The sequence below is a fragment of the Mixophyes fleayi genome, chromosome 4, assembly GCF_038048845.1.
Source record: "Mixophyes fleayi isolate aMixFle1 chromosome 4, aMixFle1.hap1, whole genome shotgun sequence".
Lineage (NCBI taxonomy): Eukaryota > Metazoa > Chordata > Amphibia > Anura > Limnodynastidae > Mixophyes > Mixophyes fleayi.
Window position 1 is genome coordinate 216,261,726 of NC_134405.1, and position 15,434 is coordinate 216,277,159.

The 15,434-nt window shown below is 41.5% G+C and overlaps 1 protein-coding gene across 1 annotated transcript in view; it reads left to right on the forward strand.

The window, feature by feature from the left end:
* LOC142150794 (dynein axonemal heavy chain 3-like) overlaps positions 1–15,434 on the forward strand; it is a 947,133-nt gene that overhangs the window by 624,485 nt on the left and 307,214 nt on the right. The window contains 1 exon segment of the mRNA XM_075205980.1: positions 6,205–6,387. Coding sequence (XP_075062081.1) covers positions 6,205–6,387 — 183 coding nt within the window.

The following is a 15,434-nucleotide window of genomic DNA, read 5'->3' on the forward strand; positions in this document are numbered from 1 at the left end:
AGTCTTCATAATTAGCAGCATATTTCTGTACATCATAATGCCAAGTACTAGGAAGCTCCTTATATTACAGAAGCTGTTGCAAGCCAGTAAGAATGTCAGAGGATGCTGTTGTTTTTAATCTGCAAACACCATTCCTGCACATCAAGGCAATAAGTAGTTCCACTTACCGATTCTGCTAATAACAATTAAATCAAAGAGGGTGGAATAAATCTACGGAACAATTAGCCTATTTACTAATAGTAAAACCTGTTCTTATGTCATAAAAAGTGGGGTTTTTTTGTGCACAGCTCATATATCGAATTATTTTGTGTAATGGCACATGACAGTAATTGTCTAGGTGTGCGCTTACTTTTCTAATTTGCCCTTATTACATTAGTGAATCATTAGAACTAAAATACAAGTGTACTTACATAAAAGAGCTACTAATAACATTTGAAAACAAATTTATGTGCAAGTTGAAGGGGCTTTTAAGTACAAAAAAATATGCAACACAAAGTTAGCCTCCTATAAAAATGTGGTTACCACTAATCACTGTTCTTCACCACTTGTAGCAGAGGTAGTTTATCAAACAAGTGGAATGCATTTAAACAACAGAAAAGAGCTCAGGGGTTTAGACTAGAGATGTTCACTGACCCCTGTGTTTTGGTTTTGTTTTTGGTTTTGGATCTGGATTACCGTCGTGTTTTGGTTTTGGTTTTGCAAAACTGCCTTTGCGTGTTTTGGTTTTGGTTTTGTTTGGTTTTGTTTTGCCATTTTACCTAATTTAGTGCTCCACTAGTTTCTTGGATAAGTGAGGTAATTCTAAAGCTAATAAATTATGACAAAAACAGTTTAATCCCTGGTAGGCCGTCCTTAATGTGAACACTTGCCTGCAAATTATACAGACAAACCTGGTTGTCTACCTCCTCCATCTTTGATTATTGGCAATGTAGCCATCGTCTTTGGGTGTATATTACACCCTCCACTTGTAGTTGAATAGAAAAAAAACAGCCTGCATAGACTGTGGGATTAGAAAGTAAAAAATAAATGGACCACGGTAGTTTGGACACTATCTATGCCCCCCCCCCCCCCCCCCCCCCCCCCGCCCTCCACTTGAAGTTGAATAGAAAAAAAGCAGCCTGCATAGACTGTGGAATTAGAAAGTAAAAATAAATGGACCAAGGTAGTTTGGTAGCTATCTATGCCCCCCCCCCCCCCGCCCTCCACTTGTAGTTGAATAGAAAAAAAAGCAGCCTGCATAGGCTGTGGAATTAGAAAGTAAAAATAAATGGACCAAGGTAGTTTGGTATCTGTCTGCATCAGACCCCCTCTCCACTAGGAGTAAAATAGAAAACTATTCAGCCATTATAGAGTCTAGAATATAAATAGAAATTGATAAAGGCAATTTGGTATCTGTCTGCATCATCCTCATCAACATCATCATTAGTGCCCTCGTCACCTACACAAATCTCCCCCTCATCCTCTTCTAATTCAAAAGTGGCATCCTCAATTGGTGTATCACACATCAGCAGAACTGCTGAAAGGAACCTTCTTTATGGGTACACTGTCACTAACAGAATGTTCACGATTAGACATACCACTGGTGGATGGACTCTCCACAGGGATTGGTGTCATTTCTGATTCAGAGCATACATTATCCTCTAATGCCTTACTGTTTTCTTGCAGCTCGGCTTTCACCTGTAACAGTACTTGTGCACCACTTTTAGACTCCAAATTACTTTGTTTTGCCTTCTCACGTGTACAAGAAGAAGGCTCAGTAACATTTTTTGATCTGCCACTAATAGAGAAAGGCGAAGGCCTCATTCTTTCTTTGCCACTGCGTGTGTAGAATGACATGTTGGCAATTTTTTTTTTATCGGCAGTTAACTTTTTCTCAGTTACACTTCTTTTTCCCTTCAACATGGTAATTTTTTTTTTTTGGGGGGTGTGTGTTTTTTTGACTGATTTCAAAAGACTGTGTAGTTTGACATCGCCTTTCCCAGACGACGTACTGGGAACACTACCATCAGGACTGGTGACATAACCTGGTTGCTCATTCTGCTCATATGTGGACTGCTTTGAATCCATTATGAGCCCAAAGCACTTGTAGTGCTACAAATTGTTTTAGATACTGCTGAAAAATAGTACTTTTGCATTAATATTTCTGGCTGTCAAAAGAATGGGGGGACACCCCAAAAGCACTTGGAGGGCTAAAAATAATTTTTCAGATTGTTGACAAACAGGACTTTTGACAGCCAGAAATATTAATGCAAAAGAATGGGGGACACCCCAAAAGCACTTGAGAGTGCTAAAAATAATTTTTAAGATTGCTGACAAACAGGACTTTTGACAGCCAGAAATATTAATGCAAAACAATGGGGGACACCCCAAAAGCACTTGAGAGTGCTAAAAATAATTTTTAAGATTGCTGACAAACAGGACTTTTGACAGCCAGAAATATTAATGCAAAAGAATGGGGGACACCCCAAAGCACTTGTAGTGCCAAATATTGAAAAAAATACTCCTCTATCCTCCTCTCTTCTCTATCAATTGTTATCAGAATTGTAATCAATCAGAATTGTTATCAGAATTGTATTCTCTGTCCCTGCTCTAATCAGCCTGTGACTACACCCTGCTCTCTCCCTCTGTCAAATGGCGATGGATTGCTGTGGAGGTAGGTATTTAAAATTTTCAAATATTGCGAGAACCGAGCACCGAGATCTGACAATGTCACAATGACGTTCGGCCTTGATTTGGAATCCGAGCGGGCGGGAGAGTACCGAGCCTGCTCGTCTCGGTACTCGGATAGGTAAAGTTCAGGTGGGTTTGGTTCTCGGGGAACCGAGCCCGCCCATCTCTAGTTTAGACCCAGAAGTTTTCTGTGACAAGCAAGGAACAGGGAGACATGTCGGTAGCTATAGAAACCATAACTAAAATTATCTCTTACTAACCTGCAATGTTACTTTGACCGTCTGTTGAAGTTATACAGCAATGTAAAAAAAAAAAAAATGCAACCAATGTTCTCTTTGTGGAGTGGTGTAGTGTGTCATCCATGACTCTTAACTGGTATTAACCTTAGGCTCACCACCTGGCTGTGTAGCTAAATCTCTCAATCTCTTTCAATTCTGTTTTATATGGGTTAGATTAGGTGTGATATATAGGAGGCACATGGAGTGGTGTACATAGTTGCTGGAAATAATAGGTACCAGGTCATCTTCTGTGGTGAATAAACTACTATGCATTTATTTACATGACCATAAATACAGTGTTTTATGTTCACCTTAATCACAGTAACTAGATTTGAACTAGGTCTAAAGCTATCTGCACATTTTAAATTTGGTCCCCTCCACTTGTTTGCCAAGGTTCAAAATTGTCCCTTCTAGCTACATTTACTCTTAACTCTATGAGGTCCGATGGAATATATTGTTGCAACACATCTGGATCATGCATTATATTCATCCAAATCATCACTCCAACTCATTGGGCTTAATGTGAGACAGTGGCTTCACTAGTCCTAAGAGTTGATAATCACCTGCTTAACGTGTATGCTCACTACTCTCTTCATATTCTGTGGCTTTTGGGTAATACTCATCTTTCCCCTAACCCCCACTGTGTCTTCTAATCAGTCCTTTGTTTTTCCCATTGGCTAATATTTTCCAGTTCTCTACTCTAGAGACCACATATATCTCAGCGTGTACCCATGCTCTAAGATTCTAATTTTTACACAGGATCAGCTACACTCTAAGCTCTCTTCTTCCAGTTGACACATGCTGTGCTATTAATTTCAACTTTGCTTCTATCTCTTTCTATACTCATCTCACTTGTTCTGCTCCCACTTTCCATAAAACATTCCCGGGACTGCGTACACCTGGGCTTTACATATAAAAAAAACTGGGTTACCACCATGAGATAGGAGCCACCAGTGTCTCTACTTTATTAGCTCCATGTACGTGGATAACTACAGATCATCTTCAGAACACCAAGCAAGTATGTATATGTATATATACATTTTTCCTACTGCCACTTCTACATTTTCATGCTACCACTATTAAAAGTCCACTTCAATATAAATACACTACATTTCCTCTACAGTGTTAGGTGCCTTATTTATAGGTCCCTCTAGTACAGAATGGGTGAGGGAGGAGTAGAAACAAACCACCCAACCTTCTGTGATTGGGGGCATGTAGAAAAAGTGCAGTGTGCGTCTGGGAAAATCCATAGTAGGTGGTGGGCAGGACAGAGTAATGACCTGCAAAGTTGTCCTGCAAGCTCTGCCATTCACCACGAGCACATGGAACTGTGAACTCCAGAAGAAAAAGTGTTGTTTTTTTCAAATAATTTTCCCCCATGCAATACATTTATTAGGATGTTCTTAATGTCTGCTGAACATAAAATACATTGTTACAGTTGCTTCTGATTGTAAACACATGTCATAGCATGCATACAAAGCTATCATCACTACTGATCAGGACTTAGTATAGCCCTGTAGCAGGAGCAAGAGATATCGACAAACAAGTAACTTTGAGATGCCCAAAGCTTGATTTGGACAGGGCTGCGTGTGCTTGTGTGTGGCACACCCTTACTATACATTGACTATGGCAAAACGCCCCTTTCCCAAAATTAGGCTGTAGTAAGTGTCCTTTGCGTTCGGACATGGAGCGGACAGGGCCGCGCTTACTGGCACCTGTCCAGAAAACAGAGTGATTTTGCGTATGATATGCTCAAAATCGTCAGATACACGAATCAGACCCCATGATTCACCCTTGGGTGGTTCCTTGAGAATAAGTGAGTAGGAAAGACAAGGATAGAGATAGGCGCTAAGCGCATGGATGACATCCCCCTCCACCTTTACATCTTCACACTCAGGGGTATATTTACTAAACTGCAGGTTTGAAAAAGTGGAGATGTAGCAACCAATCAGATTCTAGCTGTCATTTTGTAGAGTTCACTAAATAAATGAAAGCTAGAATCTGATTGATTGTCACAGGCAACATCTCCACTTTTTCAAACCCGCAGTTTAGTAAATCTAGCCGTCAGTAGTGCTCGTTCATGCTTCTGCTTTGCTATACAGATCTTATTTTAACGAAAACTTAATGAGTGGCAAAGATTGCTGTGACCCATTTAGAAAGCTAAGTGGAGTTGAGTTTCGAACACACAGGATCATATTCATTGATTGGGGATGGGGTGGCTTATGAGTGGGATTTTAAATTAAGAATGAGCTTTAAGGTGTGGAAGGCGAAGGGGCACTTCGAGTTTACTAGCCTGGGGCAGCCCGAACCCTTAATCAAACCCTGATCAAACTTCTGTCATTTCTGATCTGCCTTGTTTAAAACATGTCTCCCAATTTAATTTATAAAATCCATTTTTTTTATTACATACACAATGTGTCAATAAAAATCTGAGGGTATTTTTTAAGAAATACTCCTTCAAGTAAATTGAAGGGTTAGCAACTCTGCTACAAACGGGATTAGAGCCTGTCTAAAATAAGTCCACCTTATTATTAGAGTATTACAGAGCTGACCTCCATTTTGTGAGAAAATATATGGTGTTCTTTATTACTGTGCAATACTGACTAAACATATAATTGTGAGGCAAGACAAATATAAGAAATTGAAATGGATTTCTTATATTCTTCCTGAAACTACAAATGCATCATTTTATACACAGAAAATGATTTACTGTTTCACAGTGAAACAGCTGAAAGTGACAGATTACATCAAATCCACACACTTAATGGGAACAACTAGTACATTCAATGTCCGTTTTGTGTATAGCTGGTTACTAGATTACATAGCAACCCATTTTCAGTATGTGGAGTATAAAAACGTCCTATTAGTGCTTTTATCCAGTGCTTGCAATTCGGAAATATTAGAAAATAATATCACTACTATGTTTTTATGTAAACTTGCTAACATCGGTATACATATATAAAAAAATAAATAGGCTGGAAGTATATGTGATGTGTTTACTTGTTTTGCCTTGTTATACATCTGAAAAAACCACCAAGGGATTGTTGAATGTCATGCACATAAATTAAAATATTAACATGTGACAGAAAGGTCAATGGTAATATAATAAAAAATACTGCACTGTACAAGACTATACAAGTGCAAAATGCCTATTCTTAGTGTGACTACTATTATAAAGCCTGAATTGAACTAAAGATCAGTTAATATCAGTAATAAATATTATAACATTCTTTTTCTTTCTCCTTTGTTTCTTTAGAATGTTGTACAGTCTCAATTTAAAGAGAAAATGACCAACCTCTTCACTCATCTAGTGATCGGGAGAGAGATACAGGATGATGATATGCGCAATCTTTTCTTTGGAGATTATGCAGTTCCAAAAAGCGCACAGAAGTCTGAAAAGTTTTATAATGAAATTATGGACATGGATGACCTGAAAATTGTAAGCATGCTGTATATACATTTAAAGCGAGTGTTCAGACTGCGTATATTATCATAATCTACTAATCTTATTACCATATATGGTTATTAAGTAATGCAGGAAGGCTACAACAACCAATAAGATTTGATCAGAAATGTGAAATTTCTTCTACTTCAACCATTTTTTGTAGACTGACTTGTGTGTTTAGGGTTGTTGTCTTGCTGTAAGATCCACCCTCTGTTGAGCTTCTGTTCATGGACAGACACCGTGAAATTCTCCTGTAGAATTTGATGGTACAATCTGGAATTCATAGTTCCACCAATGGTGGCAAATCCTGGTCCTATGGCAGCAAAACAGGCCGACAGTACAATACGACCACCACAGTGTTTCATGGTTGGGATGAGGTTCTTATGTTAGAATGCATTGTTTGGTTTTCGTCAAACATAATGTTTCTCATTTAAGTCAAAATGTTCTATTTTAGACTCATTCATCCACTGAGAATTCTTCCAGTCTTCTGGCTAATACAGGCTGTCTTTAGAGAACTTAAAATGGGCAGCAATGCATATCTGGGAAAGTAGTTCTTCCTTTCACACTATTCTTATTCAGTGTTTGCCTGATAGTGGATTCATGAGCACTGACATTAGCCAGTGTAAGAGTTGCCTGTAAATCCTTTGATGTTACACTGGGGTTCTTGAGATCTCCCAGAATTTTATAGATCTTGCTCTTGTAGTGATTTTTGCTGGACTCTCCTGGAGAGAGTAACAATCATGTTTACTTTTCTTTATTTGTACACTATCTGACTGACAGTGGACTGACGAAGTCCAAAATCTTTTGAAATCTTCTGCCTGAGCAGCATCAACAAGTCTTTTTCTGTGGTCCTTAGAAATCTCTTTTGATTGAGTGATGACATGCATTCACAAGATTGCTTGGTAGTGAAGACTCAGGTTTATATAGGTCAGGGCCAGCCAAACTGACACCTGAATGTCATCCCATTGATTAATATACCTGACTAATTATCACAATTAATAGAACTGATACTAGAAATTCATATATTTTTTCTGACAAATACATTTAATGTTGGACCACTTTGATGAATAACTGAATGAAAAAGTATATCCTTTTGTGTTCTATTTAACTGATGGTGTTCTCGTTATCAATTTTTATGACTCAGAAGAACATTTAAGGTCACATTTCTGCAGAATTTCAGAAGATTCTAAAGGATTCACAAACTTTCAGTGTATATCGGTTTCTTTGTGCAACACATTAAATGATCACTGGAATCCACACAATTATTATTTCTTAAAGCAAATGGGTTCATTATTTAGAGCTAAATAAATCAATTATGGGTTTATTGTTTTTGTCCCCAGATCTTACATTTACAAGTCCAGCAGGCCCGAACTATAACTTTTTATTTTATTTAGGGTAACTAATATTTTTCCTTTATTTTATCTGTAAAAATTAAAAAAGATCAACTTGCATACAAGAAAATATATTTATCTCATTTGTTTTTCATACTGCAATTGTTTCAAACTGTAGTCTCCATAGGAGACTCACTTTTTAAAAATTCTCTTCAATAAATATAATTTGATAGATTGTCTGTTTATTTGCTTTTCCTGTTTGTTTTTGTCCTTTTCATTTCCTTAAAAAACAAACACACACAAAAAAAGAATAGCCATCACCATAAATAACAAATCTCTTCTGCCCTGCAGCAATAAAGGCTGACAAAGACTGCAGATTTTTGTTCATTACAACTGATAAATGATGTGCATTTTATTGGTACTAGTAGAAAAGTACCAAGTGAATGGAAGATGCTTTATTTGTTCATACTTTAAAGGATTGGAGAAAAGTTTTAACCTAAAGTATTACCCTCCAAAATAAAATTGCTAAATTAAATGTTAAGTTTTCTTAAACTAAAATAATAATACTAATAATAAAAAAAAAAATCACCAAAAATCATGGTAATCAACTTTATAAATGACTATGCCATAGTGGTTTTTGTGCTTGCTATTTAAAGGTGTGACAGCATGGACATGATTCACAGACATACAGCACAGTGCGTTGTATTGCAAATGAACCTGCAAACAGTGGTGAGAATAATACATTGGAGAAGACCACTTGGCAAGGGTAACTATCAGAGACTCATCATGATACAGCTGATGTCCATGGAGTGGAGAAGATAGAATTGTGAGGGACAAACGTGTAGTCAATAAACAGGCAAACAAACAAGACTTTTAAAGCACCATCAAACAAGCAAAATTCCAGCTTTGCTCATGCAAAGATTGGTAGGCGTGTGGGTTTTTAACATAGTGTTGTAGTTAGTTGTCATCTGTAGGGGTTAGGTACGTGGACCCCAATGGTTAAGTCTTTAACCACTTAAGCTGCGGGGTCCATACATTGGTGCTTTACATTAACATTGATCTAGGTTGCACTGACATCAAACTGAAGTGCCGGAGATTGTGTCTTCGGAATGACTGCCTGTCTGCATGCCGGTGCCATTGGAAATCTGGAGCATCGGTTTTCGTTTAAGTCTGTTTATATTATATTAGTTTTTTTATGAAATCCGAATTTTTTTGTAGGTCTCAAGCTTGTCGGAGTTCACGGCAGCGTTAAAACAATTACCACTGATCTGTAGCTGGTATTGCATCAGTGAGGAGCAGACTCCCACTTTAAGAGCAGACACCTCTAGGCTTGGCAGGATGCAGTCTGAAAAATTTGGTAAGCTGAACAGGTGCAAAAATATCAGTCAACTTAATCTAAGAGCATTCCTAAGCCCTTCCAGTGCAACAGGTACTGCACACCTCTCCCTGATCTGCGGGCATCAATATTCGACTGGATGATGTATTTGTGGTGGCCCTCTACTTTTACTGTTGAATGAAGAACCATCTTTCATCTTGGAAGCTGGACCTTCGCCACTGGTTTCAGAAGGGAGACATGAAAAATCGGGTGAATTCAGAAAGAAGGTGGCAGTTGTAACCTGTATGCCACTGATGTTATCTTACTGCTAATTTGGTACGGATCAATTAACTTAGGCACCTTCAAATTGATGTTACATGTGGAAAGACACACTTTATCACACATTGAGAATACTGGCAGCTCCCATCTCCTCTGGTCCACAGACCTTTATTTGGTTGATAGTCCCTAGATATCCTGCACGTGCTTTTCTACCAAAGGAACACCAGAAATGGCATGGGAAGACATTCTTTTTGCCAAGTGGAAACTGTGGTTAAATTAGATTGGGGAAGTCCTTATGGAGTCCTGCAGCAGTTTGGTTCTTAAGAACTCTGCTCATGCAAGAAATATGGACCAGTCATCCTGGGCATCCTAGTCAAAGCACCAAATAAAATGCTGAAAGTATCAGGAGCTCAGAGAACAGGGTGCATGGCACTTTTTCTGTGCACAGCTAGTGAAATAATGGAAAAAGAAGTTGACAAACTTATTTTAGTTGGCCACAAGAATTCCCAGAGGGACAAATTCATTATTTTCCTAATGACAAGATTCTCTGCCATTCGTGAGTTGAGTTCCCATTGCAGGACCTCCAGTTGGCTGGGAGGAGCAAAACTCGTGCCTTTGGTTGCCTCTGGCACTTTGGTGAGTGCTGCTGTTTTGACCTGGGTCCTGTCCATAAACTCTGAAGAGATGATTGCTCCCAGAATCAAGCCTGGAAGGTGGCTTCATCCTCCATGGTGGATTGTTTGATAGAAGTCTGCCCGGAGAGTGCATTGGCACATTGGAACATTAGAAAATTGTAAAACATGCTTTGTGACGTCCCCTGATTTTGGCCAACAGTTTGTACTGCAGACCAATGCTTTGGACATGGGTTTTCAAGCAGACCTGAGCCAGGGCTTTGAGGGGATACAAGCATTGCAGTTTTTCACATCAAATACGCATTTATTATGTACTCGGAGATCACAGATAAATCTATAACCTTTTAAGACAAAGATCTCTTATTCAGACACAAATTCTGTATCACAATAATGCTATTTATCATATTTATACATTTATTTATAAAATTATATTAATCATATTTATACATGAATCAGCCAATCATTATTCTTGATGATTATCATGTGATTATTGTAGCAACGTGCATGCTAAAATGTGGGGCACTTGCATAAAAACAGGGTGTTATAGACCCAACATGGAACTGGAAGTCAATAATACAGTGGATATAAAAAGTCTACACACCTGTCACGGTTCTTACGAGGAGTCTCGGTAGATGTAGCGAAACCAGGAGATTCGAACAGTTTGGCACTACTCCAACAGGGCGCGGAGTCTAACGAGGAGACGGTGTTCACCAGGAACCGAAGCAAAGCGGTATGGGCTTAGCGGCGTCACCTCGCAGGTCGCGGTCCCTACTAGAGTACTGTACGGAAGTCCCAGGGAAGACTACAGGCAGTAGTACCGTAGGAAGGATGATCGATACCTTAAGTAATGGTAATGAAGATAATGCAGATCGGTGTAACTCTGTAAACCACTGTGTGGTGTAAAGTTCAGGAGAATGAGCATCAGCTCTGAAGACAACTGTAGGGGAGATGTCCAAAGATGAGCGTCAGCTCTGCAGACCACTATGTGATAAAAGTTCAGGAGAATGAGCGTCAGCTCTAAAGACAAATGTAGTAAAGATGTCCGAAGATAAGCGTCAGCTCTGCAGGCCACTATGTGGCGGAGAGTTCCGTAGAGTGAGCGTCAGCTCTGCAGGCCACTATGTGGCGGAGAGTTCCGTAGAGTGAGCGTCAGCTCTGCAGACCACTATGTGGCGGAGAGTTCCGTAGAGTGAGCATCAGCTCTGCAGGCCACTATGTGGTAAAAGTTCAGGAGGATGAGCGTCAGCTCTGAAGACAAATGTAATGAAGATGTCTAAAGAGGAGCGTCAGCTCTGCAGTCCAGAAAGGAGGTAGATAACTGGAAAGTATCAGGAAGCCACTTCAATCACCAGGAGGTAACACAAAGAACAGGCACTGAAGATAGAGAGGAGGTGCCTTTTAAACTTGTCGCCAGTGAGAAGGACCAATCAGCAGGGAGCATGAGAATTGGAGTCATCGCAGACCCGAATCCAAGATGGCGGCGCCCAGCGGGGAGCGGAGCGCCGATGAGAGGTGAGTTTTGGCGGGTGTCAGGTGCACTGCCTGAACACCCGGCGCGTGATAGTACCCCCCCCTTTAAAGATGGGCACTGCACGTCTACTGCAAGGTTTCAGAGGAAACTTCTTGTGGAATTTATCCAGCAGGTAGGGAGCGTGGATGTCAGAGGCACGAACCCAAGAGCGCTCTTCGGGGCCGAAGCCCTTCCAATCATCGAGGTATTTCAAGCCGCCTTTACAATTTTTCGAGTCCAAGATTTGTTTGAGTTCGAACTCTTCCTCTTGATGGACTCCAGGAGTGGTGGAAGGAGCTACCGAAGTAAATCGATTAATCTTCAGAGGTTTTAATAAAGACACATGGAAAGAGTTAACAATACGAAGAGATGCTGGTAATCGTAATTTAAAGCAGACTGGGTTAATAACTTCAGAGATGCTGTATGGGCCAATAAATCGCGGAGCCAATTTTATGCAGGGGACTCTGAGGCGTATATTCTTGGTGGAGAGCCACACTCTATCACCAACCTTGAAGATGGGAAGAAATCGTCGTTTTTTATCCGCGGCCAGTTTGTAGCGTGTAGAAATTTTCTTAAGGCAAAACCTTACTTGTCTCCAAATGGTGAGGAATTTGTTATATAGAGAATTGGCTGCAGGCACCTGGGTGGGTAGGAGGGACACAAATTCAGGAAGGGACGGATGATGTCCATAGACCACTAAGAAAGGAGATTTGGAAGAGGACTCGTGGAAGGCATTATTGTGGGCAAACTCCGCCCATGGTAGAAGATCAACCCAGTTGTCCTGGTTGGCAGAAGAGAACATCCTGAGGTAAGTCTCCAGATCCTGGTTCACCCTTTCGGTCTGTCCATTGGATTGAGGATGATATCCAGATGATAAACTCAGTTTGATACCCAATAATTTGCAGAGAGCTCTCCAAAACTTTGAAACGAATTGGACACCTCGATCGTAAATTATGTTGAGCGGACAACCATGTAGGCGAAATATCTCCTTAACAAAGTGGACCGCCAGGCCTGGAGAGGATGGAAGACCCGGAAGTGCCGTGAAATGGGCCATTTTAGAAAATCAATCCACTACCACCCATATAACAGTACAATTTTTACTAGGTGGGAGATCTGTAATAAAATCCATGCTAATATGGGTCCATGGTTCACGAGGTATGGGTAATGGAAGTAATAAGCCCGCAGGAGACTGATGTGTGGATTTGTTCTGAGAACAAACGTTACAGGAGGAGACGAAGTCCTTAACGTCCGTATGAAGACTGGGCCACCAATAGTTCCTGGAGATTAATTCAATGGTTTTGCGGGAACCGGTATGTCCAGCGAAGACGGTGGAGTGATAATGTTTCAGCAGCTTGTGGCAAAGACTAGGAGAGACAAAACTTTTCCCAGGTGGAGGTTTAGCGGATTTGAGCTGAGTTGCTAAGACTAGGCATTTAGGGTCTAAAATGGGATGAACAGAATCCTCCTCTGTGCCTTCATGAGTGGAAAATGCACGAGAAAGGGCATCAGCTCTTTTATTCTTAATGCCAGGTTTGAAAGTAATGCGGAGTTCGAAGCGAGAAAAGAATAATGACCAGCGTGCTTGTCTGGGATTCAAGCACTGAGCGGTTTGGAGGTAGAGTAAGGTTTTGTGGTTCGTGAAGATAGTCACTGGATGCAGGGCTCCCTCGAGAAGATATGGCCATTCAGCTAGTGCCGCTTTGATTGCCAATAACTCTTTATCTCCTATGGTGTAATTTTTCTCAGCCGGGAGGAATTTCTTAGAAAAAAAGGCACACGGATGGAATTGGGCCAGAGGAGATTTCTGTGAGAGAACAGCCCCGATACCCACATTGGAGGCGTCAATCTCTAGAAAGAACGGAGAGGAGACGTCCGGTTGTTGGAGAATAGGTGCAGAGACAAAAGCTTGTTTCAAGAAGTCAAAGGCCTCGAGAGGAGCTGAAGACCACGATTTAGGGTTGGAACCCTTTCGATTTAGAGCCACAATAGGTGCCACGATGGTAGAGTAGCCCTGGATGAAGCGCCTATAGTAGTTGGCGAATCCGAGGAATCGCTGAATAGGTTTCAGCCCAAGGGGAAGAGGCCATTCTAAAATTGCTTTGACTTTGTGTGGGTCCATTTGTAGCCCGGATCCAGATACGATGTATCCCAGGAATGGCATCTGAGGGAGCTCAAAGACACACTTCTCCAGTTTGCAAAAGAGTCGATGGTGTCGTAATCTGGAAAGAACCTCCTTCACATGCCTACGGTGCGAGGTGATGTCAGGAGAGAACACCAAGATATTATCTAGATATACCACGACACAGAGGTATAGTAAATCTCTAAATATCTCATTGATAAAACTCTGAAAAACGGCGGGGGCGTTGCACAGACCAAAGGGCATTACCAGATATTCGTAATGTCCATCGCGGGTATTAAAAGCCGTCTTCCATTCGTCTCCTGCTCTGATCCTGATGAGATTATATGCGCCCCGTAGATCGAGTTTGGTGAAGATTCTCGCTCCTTTGATACGAACAAACAGTTCGGTGATAAGCGGAATGGGGTATCGGTTTTTGACCGTAATTGCGTTTTAACCACGGTAATCGATGCAAGGTCTTAACGATCCATCTTTTTTTTGTAACAAAGAAAAATCCCGCTCCCGCAGGTGATGAGGAGGGTCTGATAAAGCCTCGGGATAGGTTCTCTTTAACATATTCAGACATGGAAGAGGTCTCGGGTATGGAGAGGGGGTACACTCGACCCCGAGGAGGTATTTTACCCGGCTGCAGTTCGATAGGACAGTCCCATGAGCGATGGGGTGGCAGATGCTCCGAGCGGACTTTGTCAAATACGTCTAAAAAGGAGTAATACTGTTTGGGCAGAACGGTGACCTTGGTATTGGAGGAAGTGGAAATGGAGCCAAGGGGTTAGACTCGCGTCAAACATTTCAGTAGACAAGTAGGACCCCAGGACAGAATCTATGAGGCAGACCAGTCAAGTTGAGGAGAGTGCTGCTGGAGCCATGGTAGACCTAGGATGACGGGGGTAGTGGTAGCTGGTAGCACGTGGAAGGTAATCACTTCACGATGTAAGGCTCCTACTTGGAGGATGATGGGTTCAGTCCGGGTTTTCACTGTACCATTGGCTATACGGGAGCCGTCGATGGCCGTAATAGAGACAGGAATTTCCAGCGGTACAGTTGGTATAGAAACCTGCGAAATTAAAGAAAAAGAGATAAAATTTCCGGCTGCTCCAGAGTCCAACATAGCAGAAGTGTGAACGGGACCACACGGACCGTGAAGGGTAATAGGAAAGGAGCAGATATTAGAAATTCCAAATGAGGGAGAGGTTTTAGAAAGCCCTAAACTGACCTCTCCGGAGCAGGTTAGGGTCTAGCATTTCCCGACCTCTTGGGACAGACATTCAATAGATGATCCGGATCCGCACAGTAAAGGCACAACTTATTCCTTAGTCTTCTGTCACGTTCTTCTGGAGTTAATCGAGAGCGCCCAATTTGCATGGGTTCCTCCATTGTCACCGGGTGGGTGAAGCGAGGCGCGAGTCTGGGGGTGCTGCGCCGGGAGGAGTCCTTCTCTGAGGATCGTTCGCGGAAATGTAGATCCACGCCATTGCATAGCGAGATCATGGCATCTAACGTAGTGGGGAGTTCTTGAGAAGCTAAATCGTCCTTGATCTTGTCAGACAGACCCTGCCAGAACGTCGCTACCAAGGCTTCGTTGTTCCAGCGTAATGCTGATGACAACGTTTGAAACCGAATAACATACTGAGCCACGGAGTGGGAACCTTGGCGCAGGCGGAGAATGCTAGACGCTGCTGAGGTCACCCTTCCTGGTTCGTCAAAAATTCTGCGAAAAGCGGCAATGAAGGCAGCACTGTCGGCCAGGATTGGGTCATCAAGTTCCCAGAGAGGTGAGGCCCAGGCTAAGGCTTGACCAGAATGTAAGGATATTAGGTATGCCACCTTAGAGCGCTGG